Source organism: Onychostruthus taczanowskii, unplaced genomic scaffold, assembly GCF_017590055.1.
Source record: "Onychostruthus taczanowskii isolate IOZ18803 unplaced genomic scaffold, ASM1759005v1 scaffold64, whole genome shotgun sequence".
NCBI classification, from domain to species: Eukaryota; Metazoa; Chordata; class Aves; order Passeriformes; family Passeridae; genus Onychostruthus; species Onychostruthus taczanowskii.
The window spans coordinates 3022847-3033430 of record NW_024504122.1 but is presented as its reverse complement, the minus strand read 5'-3'; the positions used below and the strand labels follow the sequence as shown (position 1 = coordinate 3033430).

Here is a 10584-nt window from a genome sequence, read left to right as displayed (position 1 = left end):
AAAACAACATGTTGAAATATTATCTCATGCTCCACTTTCTGTATATAAAAAGGAACTTTTTCCACAGTAGCCAAAGAAAGCATCAGGAAAGATCTAGACTGCAAGTGGGGATGACTACCTTTGCATGCAAGTTGGTGTGAAGGGGTTTGATGCCCATTCAAGCAATGACATTCCCCTGATGAGAAATTGGCTGGTAAGTGCTTGGCAGTCATTGTTTGAATATGAAATATTCCAGGCATAGAGGTGCAGCATCACTCTCCTGTTGCTGGCCAGAACATCCCCAGTAACAGGGGGCAGTGGCAGTGGGAAGGGTTGAGGTGCCTCTATTGCAGTTCTGTATTCTTACACCTCCTATTAGAGAGCTCTAAGAAAAGGTGAATACACTATGAAAGCAGGAATGCCCTTTAATCCCCAAATGTTTATCTAGTCTCAGCCAAGTCACTCAGTAAAATATTCATTTAGGTGAGATAACAAGTGGGAAAGGAGGAGGAGAAAGGACAAATAGATGGAATTGTTCACAAAATGCTTTTGGCCATTGCACTATGCTCCCACAACTGTGACAGTGCAGATTAAGATGGCCAAAGCTGAAGGCTGAAGCACTGAAGTGTGTAACTGGATTCTGGAAGGCATCTGTGAGCTTTGCCTCTACTCAGCATTCTCACTGTCCTGTGCTGCAGTAGCTGTGCTTTTCTATTGCTCCTTGGTCTCAAGGAGGCAGCTGTGTGGCATTGCTCAAATTGTTAGAGCTCCCAAGGAAAACAGCACATTTGGAAGCATGTCTGCATAGCTGAACCAGTTTGTTTGCTGTTTTTATTTCCTGCAAGAAAATGAGCTGCAGCCTTTTTCTCCTGGCTTTTGTCCTGGGCATGACTGGAACCTTCCACTATGGATTGCAGGTCTCTATTATCAATTCTCCTGCTGAGGTAAGCATGGAAAGCTCAAAGAGTGATCTACCAGGATTTCACTGTTCTCAGGCATTCATGCCTCTATATGCAATGGCTAACTTTTTACTTGTGCTTTCAAAATTAAAAAGAATTTTGGTTTCTTAGTTCTAAGAGTAGCTGCTACTGCTCTTGTGTTTCATGAGGTTTGAACTTCTGTCTGATGTGACAGCTGGGAAAGGGAAGGATGAATAACATCCATAAAGTCAGCCATTTTCCCCCTACTGCGTGGAATTGCTCTTGGGGTAGCTCCTTGTACCATGTGCTTGACCACCCACACTATTTCCAAGTGGCTGTAAGGTGAAATAGGGCAGGGAAGGACTGTAGCTCCAGAGCTGAGGTCAGTACTCCTACCTGCAGCTGGAAAAGGAAAACTGGGAGTGGTGTGTGTCATCCTGAATGGTACCAAGGACACTGAGCTCATACTATCACCGCAGACAAGTGGGAATGGCAGGAAAAGACCAGGGTGAGAAAAAGTCAGGGTTTAGCACAGAAACAGAAACCTACCATTCTCTTACTGGCACTCACAGTTGATATTTAATATTGATATATTGGATCTCATTGCTAAAATATCAGCTCCAGGCATGGTAATGGCAAAATTCCCATTGGGGCTAAGGTTTCAACCAAGGTTATCAACTGAAATGTATCAAAAAGACCGATAAGCAGATAAGAGAATTAAAAAAGCACTGCAATTATGCAAAAACATGTTGGCTGAGTCCACTGTTTTGTTTTTTTCTTTTAAAGTACATCCAAAGTTTCATCCATGACACCTGGCTGAAGAGATATGGCTCCTCTCCCAGTGCAGAGATGATCACGTTGATGTGGTCCCTCATTGTCTCCATCTACAGCATCGGTGGGCTCCTGGGCTCCTCAGCTGCTGGCTACTTGTGTGTTCGATTTGGAAGGTAGGAAGAGTGCTTACACCAGTCCTTCTGCTTACACCCACTACTGCAGACAAATCAACTGTGTCTCAGGAGAAACACTGCTTGTAATGTGGCAGCCCAGGACTTCCAATTAGAGACCAGTATAGTGAAGAAACAGAATGGAAAATCCTGCCAGTGATCACAAGGAAAATCATACCCTCTCCCTTATAGTCCAAAGCAAATCCAATCCAGGGAGGTCATACAAGAAGTACATGCATTTTAAAGAGAATTTCAGAGACAACCACTCACAAAGCTTGTTCTCCTGTGTAGATATTAACTCTACTAGAGGCACCAAAACCTTCAACTAACTGATCAGTCTGTGACAAGTTTCCCCATTGCCATTTCCCATTTAGTTCAGCTGATCTCAGAAGCCAGCACTGAGTCTGTAACCATGGTACAATTCATGCCACTCCTGTCAGGCTGTGAATGAGGCAAGGGCAGTATTTCATATTAATTTGAATGAATTAATTTCACATTAATTTGAATGAATTCCAGGAAGAAGGCCATGCTGCTTTCCAACATCCCTGCTCTGCTGGGTGCAGCTCTGATGGGACTCAGCCGGCTGTGTGGATCTTTTGAGATGATCATTGCTGGAAGGTTATTTTCTGGAGTCTGTGGAGGTAAATTGGCATTCCTACCTGTGGTATTAAAGAGTGGGAAGAGCAGTGACTGAGGGTCACAAAGACTCACCAGCCTGAGTAAAGAGATCACAGTTTTTTTACTACATTCTGCAGAGAACATGATAGCATGAGTGCATTTTTAACTAGATAAGAAACCACAAACATAATTAAATTAGTAATGTATGACATCTCCATTTCTCTTTCTTCTATCTTTATGTCCAGTCCATAGAAAAGATACTGCCAACTTCATAAGAAGCCGTATGCAAAACATGCAATATTTCAGGGAATCATGCTCACTCAACAGAGAACTGGCCTCTGTTGCCCCTGTTGCTTTTCACTGTGGCTGATGCTGCCCTCCACATTACAGGCAACAGAATGGTTTTCAAGCAATTCAGTTAGAATTTTCAATTATAATTTCCAGATGCCTCAGAAGGTTACATTCTGTCAGTGCTTTTGATCCCTGAGCAGCTGGATAAAGATAATACTAATCAGAAAAAAAATTTGAGAGGATAAATATTAATTAGTTCACTGAGCAAACAGAATGTAAAGCATTTGCCAGCTCGATGGATTCAAGCAGAAGATAAGGCACATAGTGTCTGAATCGCCACTGAAAAATGCCATCTAAGACTAGAGGGAGTAACCACAGCCCCATTTGTATGTGGGGCTGTAGGAAACAGTGTCAGGGAAGGCCAGCCTGCTGAAGGACAGATTTCCCACGGGCCCATACTTACTTAGTGAAATATTTAGCAATGGCACAAGGCCAGGGTATGGGGCACATGCTTCATGCCAGGCAGCCACATCCTCAGCACAGTTAAAAATGTATCTGAGAGCCAACCCTATAGGCACTGTCCAGAATGGTTCCCTCCAAAACAGCAGACCTAGGAGGGTTTGCGTGGCCCTAACAGTGCTTTGTGCCTGCAGGTTTGACTCAGAATGTCCATATCATGTATGCCGGGGAGTGTGCTCCACGGAAGCTGCGTGGGCTGATTGCCATAACAGCTGCTACCTTCTCTGCTCTTGGAAAATTTGTAGGATTTGTTCTGGGTCTCAGGTAAGAGAGTCTGAAACATAAGCAATTTCTTCTGTTATTAAAATATGTGCATATATCAATGCACACCTGTGCCCAGGGGCTGCTATTTGGGCAGTCAGTACCAGTCTGGTAACTCATGGACCTTGTAATAATGGTAATGGAGCCTATTTGGATCACAAGCAGAGGGATCAGCCCCTGCAGGTTTTCCTCCAGCACTTGTGCTGTGACTGTCGGTCCCTGTGAGCCCTCAGGACACAGGAGGACACAGGCGGCCTTGCTGTGCCCAGCACTGAGCAGCAGGAGCCAGCACCGTGCAGCTCCTGCGCTGCAGGCACGGGCCCTCTGCACTCCCTGCGGGGACACAGCCAGCAGGGCTGGGGATGAGCCTGTGTCTGCCTCTGCTCACATGGCCAGCACACACCGTGCCTCAGCCCCTCTCACCCTGCTGCTTTTGTTCCAGAGAAGTTCTTGGAGTGGAGGCTCTCTGGCCCATTCTGCTGGCAGCCAATGCAGTCCCTGTCCTTGTTCAGTTTCTCACCCTCCCCTTCTTCCCAGACTCTCCCCGCTACCTGCTCATTGACCAAAAGGACAAGGAGGCATGCATCAAAGGTGAGGAAATGGGCCTTAAAGCATTAATTCCGGGGAAAAGGGGAAAATACAGTAAAGCCCCAGAAGAAAGACCCTGGAAGAAAGCTACAGCTGGGAAAAAGACACTTGGTGTTTTGGCTCTGAAAGTACTTTCAGTTTAAATGAAAGTCAGCCTCTTCTGTTTGGATATTAGTGCTTTCTTGACAGTACCCTCTGCTAAGGTCCTCCAAGGGAGGTGATCACACATAGCTCGTATTCCCAGCAATGCAGATTGTGCCCTGAGCAGTGAGAGTACAGGTGCAGCTCCTTCTCTGTGTGAGAAAGAGAGGCTCTGCGCTGTCGTGCTGTACCTGTAAGCATTCCAGTTCTTCAGTAACCTTAACAGCAGACACTGACAGAAATTGAGCAACAGCCACTGTGGGTATTTAACTATCAAAAGATAGAACTCCTTGGATGTAAACTTATTTTTTATATGTAGGAGTCATTTTATCTTGTCTGTGTTTTGGAGTGTGTACTAGAACTGCACCTTTAGCAGGAGGGTGTTCAGGGAAGGATTGGTAAGAAAGCAAGTGTGACTTACATTGAAAGACTGTCAGCAGCTACTGGCCAAAGGTGAGGTCACGTTAAGATTTATGGGTAAAATAGGACAGCAATGATCTGGACCTGTGTCATATCTGAGCCCAGACCTCTAGGAAGTTCACACAAGAAAAGAGCATGAAGTTCTAAGATACTCTGCAGAGCAGGAAATAATCTTCTGGACTGATGTCTGTGCTGTTGAGCTTGGTCACCTCTCCTCCTCTCCTTCCAGCTGTGAAGCAGCTCTGGGGGGATGGGGACCATCTGGCTGAAATAAATGACATGATGTCAGAGCAGAGAGCCATCGGTGGCGAGAAGGCGAAGAGCGTCTGGGACCTGCTGCGGGACAGAGCCGTGCGCTGGCAGCTCATCACTCTGTTCCTCGTGGTCTCCTGCATCCAGCTCATCGGGGCCAATGTGGTACGTGCAGGGCTTTGCTCTGCCCTGCTCCTCAGCAAAAGTAACCTCTGCGAGGGGCTGGGAGTGACTACAGCAGCGCCCTAAGGAGGGAGCTGTTGGTACTGTTTGTTACAATCTTTCCCCCTGGAAGTTTGGGACCTGGGATAAGTCTAGAGCTGCATTTTAGCAAGTGTCTTCTGAAGGCATTTCTAGGGATTACCCTGTTAGGATAAGATGGTTTTCTATTTTGTTAAGGTCTGGTTAGTTATTTTCTGTCCAAAAAGACAGATGCTAGCATAAACCTGGTCACATGTGTACAGCTTTCACAAATGTCTATTCTTTCCAGGTTTACTCTTATGCATACAGTATCTTTACAAAGGCTGGAATCCCCCCTGCTCAAACCCATTATGTCTCCCTGGGGATTGGGACCACTGAGATCCTCTCCACAGTTCTGTGTGTAAGTGGTTTTTCAGCTGAATTTTGTTCTGCTGTAATACATTACTCATTTTGATCTTCAGAAATACTGTAAATGGAGCTTCAGGAATCAAATTTTTGCAACAAATCAACCATGGAACCGATCAGTTAAAAGTCCTCTCCCCACACCCTGCAGTCATGGACATTTCTATTGTGCCTCTGGAAAGAGTTGAGAGTCTTGGGCCAGACTTGGGGGTCCCAGTTCCCCCCTGGAGGAAGGGCAGACGTCAGTAGGACCCAGGGCTGTAGGAATCACAGCAGTGTAAGCATTCCCACTCTGCTCTCCTGCCTGGCTCTCCTTTGCCTGCAGGACACCAGCTCTGACCTCCTCTGCCCAGACAGTGCTCCCTGCAGCCCTGCACCTCCCAGCTCTGCTCCTCCCCGCAGCTCCTGGTGCTGCTCAGGCCCCCAGAAGGGGCCAGTGAAGGCAGAGGCTGGAGCAGCTCAGCAGTGGCTGTCCCTGGGAGCTGGCAGCATCTCCTCCTGCTTGCAGGGCTTCCTCATCGAGCGTGCGGGGAGGAAGACGCTGCTGTGGAAAAGCTATGCCGTGATGGCCTTGGCTCTAGGGCTCCTCACAGCCACACTGTCACTGCAGGTAAGACCCCACTGGTGCATTAGAGCTGTGCCCATGTTTTATTCTATGACAGATCTCATGACTATTTCCCTCCCCACAAACCCCTTTTTAGTGAGTAGACTATTTATCCCTTTTTAGTGAGTATTTTTGGAGCTAACCATCGTATTCATAGAGGCTTGTACCCAGCCATGTACATCTGGTTAAAGACAGCAGCTTTACACAACCAAGATCGCTGCCAAGGCTATCTCCTGACATTTCTGAAAGTAGAGGAAATAGATCTATGTTAAACATTGACATGCTTAGTAATGATGAACATTGGTAATGGAGCTAGATAAATAAAATTTTATTTTCTGATTTTCTTTGCTTTTCATTTCCTACCACAGGACTCCTTTTTCTGGGTACCATACTGCTCTGTTGCACTTGTCTTTATTTTCATCATGAGCTTTGGCATTGGGCCAGGTTGGTATTTTTTACTGGAATGGTTTAATTTATTCACTCATTCTTTCCTCACTGCAGCCTTTAGGAGAGATCCCAGGCATAGCTGTTCCACAATAACCATGAATCCCTACTTCTGATTCAGTGCAGGTGTTGATATTTCCCTCCATACTATGGTAGGAGGTAAAATTAATTTCCTATTTCATTCCTACATGCCTTTTTCCTGAAGAGCCAAGCACCACTTCAGACATTTCCAGGCCACTTAAAGCCATGAACTTATGCAGCAAAGTGAAGTATGAGGTATGAAAGCATCTTGCAAAATTTCTAAGCTTCCTTCTTTCTTCAATATTTTTTTCAGGTGGAGTAGTATGCCCCTTGATCACTGAAATATTTATTCAGTCATACAGACCAGCTGCTTATGTTTTTAATGGTGTTGTAAACTGGATCCAACTCTTCCTCCTTGGGCTTGTGTTCCCTTTCATTGTGGTAAGCAAAGCAGGGTGTTTGTTTCAGTTCAGAGCAAGTTAGACCCCTCTTGAACCCAGAGCATGCTTCTCTTGTCAACACTTCATGCAACAGACAGAGCCCAAATTAATTGCAGTTCTGATGGTCTCTTCCTTTTTAACCAGGTATTTACTGGAAGTGTAGCAAACCCACAAAATGCTTCTAACTCTACACAAGTTAGAGTGACACAGGCAACACAGATGCAGTGACAGAGGCACCGACATTGTCAGATGTCATTTGAAGCAGGATTTATATCCATTAAGTCTCTGACCAACTTCTTTTAGTAAATATAAACCCAGAAACTCTACATCATGAGAGAAAAAAATCAAGATAAATGTTTATGAACACATTTTTTTCTCTCTGTTTTCCTATAGGAAGGGCTTGGTAATTTCTGTTTCATCATTTTCCTGACATATTGTCTGTCCATGGCTATTTTTGTACTGCTGGTGCTGCCAGAGACCAAAGGAAAGACCATGCTGCAGGTCAAGGAGGAGTTCAACCGCCTGAACTACCGTGGAAAGAAGGGGCAGGCAGCCCTGCAGCAGAGTAACTGCTCAGTGGTGACTGTTACTAGGCTTTAAGAACAACCCTCCACTTCCTATTTTGCTCTTTTGTTATTGTAGTGCCCAGAAGTCTCACTAAGCAAGAGAGAATCTATAGATCCACCAAAAAATCACCTTCAGTACAGGGTGCAGCATGAACTTGGTGGTTCTCTGCAGCTCCTGAAATATGAGCTGAATTAATTCCTCTGCAGAAAAAAATTAAACACAGTTTGTAGTGAAAATAAGATCTTTGTCAGTCCCTGCAAGCTTGCAGTTATAAACTGAAAACACAGGATCTGCTATTTTCTTGGCAAAACCAGGTGCCACAGTTGGCAGAAGTGATCCTGGAAGGTCCAGAGGTACAGCAGACTTGCAAAGAAGACAGAGCTTTGACAATGAAATTATCCGCTCCTATTAACAAGTCAGTGCCAATGAGCTTTCCCAGAGCAGAAGCTTCAGTTCACAGGAAAAGAAGCATTAACTCTTTAATCCCATGAAAGAAGAGTGCCTTGCCCAGCAGCAGGCAGACTCAATATGCAACGTTCCCCCACATTTACTGTCTTGGAGATTCTCCTGTTGGGAACAACAGGGATATGTCAGCACTGATAGAAAGCAATGAGCAAAGAAAGCAGAGCAGCAGGAAATCATGAGTGGGCAAATCCAGAGTGCAGATTCTCCTTCTTCATTGGCAATGACTGTGCAGTGTCTCTTCAGCCCAGAGAACACTGGGTTTCAGTGGGATTGAGCCCTGAGAGTGATTTGTACTGACGAGCCAGAGAAGAGGGAATTTAATCCATATGTGGGACTGTTTGCTTCTCTTTCCAGGTCTCTGAATACTTCACATTTTCATTATAAAACCTGGTAAAAATGGCTTCACATCTGTGTTCATTGCTATATGACATGACCTTTTTTTTTGTCTTCTTTATACTTTAAAGTTTTCTGATAAGGAAATAAAAAGCAGTGACTAGGAAAACACATCCTTCTGATTGTGCCTGGATTGATTTTCATTGAACGAAGCCTCAGGGACAGAGGAGGCCCCAGAGGAGGCCCCACCTTCTGGGGCAGTGCTGCTGGGCTCAAGGAACGCTGTGTCTGTCCTGTTCTGGAGATGAGATCTTCACCACCAACTGATGCAGATGCTGCACAATAAATTTTGCAAAAGGATTATATATATATATATATATATGAATAGCAGCAGTTTCTTTCACAGCCCTAAGGCTCCTGCTATTTTATCTTCACATCATCCTCCAGCAGTATTTGTGGAAGTGCCAAAAGCTAATGCCAGGAGCAGGGAATTTTCCCAACACAGCCATCCCTCCCATGACAATCGTCACACTATCAAAAAAACTAGATAAAGTTTATTGTTTCAAGGCTTGAGATCATTGATTGCACAGTGCCACTTTAATAACCAACATACATTCCTTCTTCTGGTCAAAAATGCAGGAAAAAAAAAAAAAGAAGCATTGGAAGTGTTTTGAAAAGAAAATATTAGGTAACTGATTATTTTAAAGGTCCTTATTTGGTTTGGTCCTTTCTCAAACTTACTGTTCCCAATGAGGAAGTTTTTATTGTCTTACAAGACATTAAAAACTCATTTCCTAATACATGTCTTTCTACAACATTATTGTTCTCAACCTGCCTTACTGCTCCCCTGCTACTAAAGGCTGTCCACAAGAGGGAAAGTGTGGTAAATCATTAACACTGCCATAAACTGTCATGGATTGGGAATAAAGGTTGAAGAAGTATTTGTGAATCTGCAGTTCCAGGATCCAGGAGGGATCCAGGGTCACACAAGTGCAAGACAGGGCATCTCTGAAAACAAAAAATCCCTCCAAGTTCAGGGTATTGGGTAAGCTCTATACTGGGTCTGGAAAAAGCACATTTCATTCAGTGTTCAAGTCCTAGGTGGAGGGATGCATCTTGTCCTCTTCTTTAGGAAAAGAAATAAAACCTCTACCTGTGTTTAAGGCTTGCTTTTTATCTCTGTCTGCATTTAAGACTTGCTTTTTCCATTTAAGTCTTGCTTTTTTACCTCTATCTGCATTTAAGGTTTTCTTTTTCCATTGTACAACACTGAACAATGGTGTGAGGCCAGACAGAATGAGACAGCAGTAAGAGCATTCTAGGAGGGACAAAGACAAGAAAAGAAAGAGCAACAGGGCTCTGCAGGGACTGTTGGATCAACCAGATGTTAAAAACTGGTCGCAGACAGTGTTTAGAAACCTCTCCAGGAAGGTCCAGAGCTGCCATGTGTATCCTTCTTTCCATCCTCAACTCAAAGAAAAATCTTCCTTTCCCCTCTAGTTCCTCCAGGCTCTTCAGCTCCTTGCCCACTGTGATGTGGCATCGTGCTCTGGCACACAGTGGGTCAGTTCCACTGTCACAGACAGGCCTCTGAGTGGTTCTGGAAAAACTCTGAGCCTCTGTAAAGAACTGGGTGTGAGCAAGGACACAAAATGCCACTATTCCAATACTTCATTTCCCGTGTCTGGGTAATTGTTCAGGCAATTGTAAATCTTGTAGCAGGCAAGAAGAGGCATTATGGCTGAGCTACAATTCTAAAGGCCTGTTGTAGACTGGAGGGGAGGAAAACCTCCCCTGCCCAAGCTGCTTTTCAGAGAGGTGAGGAGGGACTCTGTTCCACTGAAGGGAAGGTTGTGGCAGGGTCTGGCTCCTCACACAACAGGAACACTGGGGGTTGTAGCAGTGTGAGTAAGGGCCAGTGCTCCCAATCCAAGAAGGACAAACATTTACCAATGTTGTAATCAGCTTGTCATGTCTGGGTCTTAGAATAATTAAACCAGCAAGAAGAGGCCCTGGCCAGTGTCAGGGGAGGACACAATTTGCTAAAAGCCACACAGTTAGAATTTAACTTCTGTTCTGTAATCCCAAACTCTTACAATCTCAGTGTGGAACCCATCTCTCTCATCTGGCAGTCTTGACAAGGGCTCTCAGAGCGGGCAGGGTTTCAAGGGGAA

The 10584-nt window shown here is 44.9% G+C and overlaps 1 protein-coding gene across 1 annotated transcript; it reads left to right on the top strand.

Annotated features, from left to right (window-relative positions):
- Positions 1-827: 827 nt before the first annotated feature.
- On the top strand, positions 828-7645 carry LOC121344481 (solute carrier family 2, facilitated glucose transporter member 11-like). The gene is made up of 11 exons (XM_041420482.1): positions 828-923; positions 1686-1846; positions 2360-2484; positions 3406-3535; positions 3975-4123; positions 4911-5098; positions 5424-5534; positions 6045-6146; positions 6509-6584; positions 6919-7046; positions 7439-7645. Exons 1-11 carry the CDS (start codon positions 828-830, stop codon positions 7643-7645), a joined length of 1473 nt encoding a protein of 490 aa, XP_041276416.1.
- The last annotated feature ends 2939 nt before the right edge of the window (positions 7646-10584 follow it).

Coding starts and splice junctions, on each gene's coding strand:
- LOC121344481 (XM_041420482.1), top strand. CDS start 828: ATGAGCTGCAGCCTTTTTCTCCTGGCTTTTGTCCTGGGCATGACTGGA. Junction 6,147..6,508: donor CAGCCACACTGTCACTGCAG/GTAAGACCCCAC, acceptor TTCCTACCACAG/GACTCCTTTTTCTGGGTACC. Junction 6,585..6,918: donor GAGCTTTGGCATTGGGCCAG/GTTGGTATTTTT, acceptor TATTTTTTTCAG/GTGGAGTAGTATGCCCCTTG.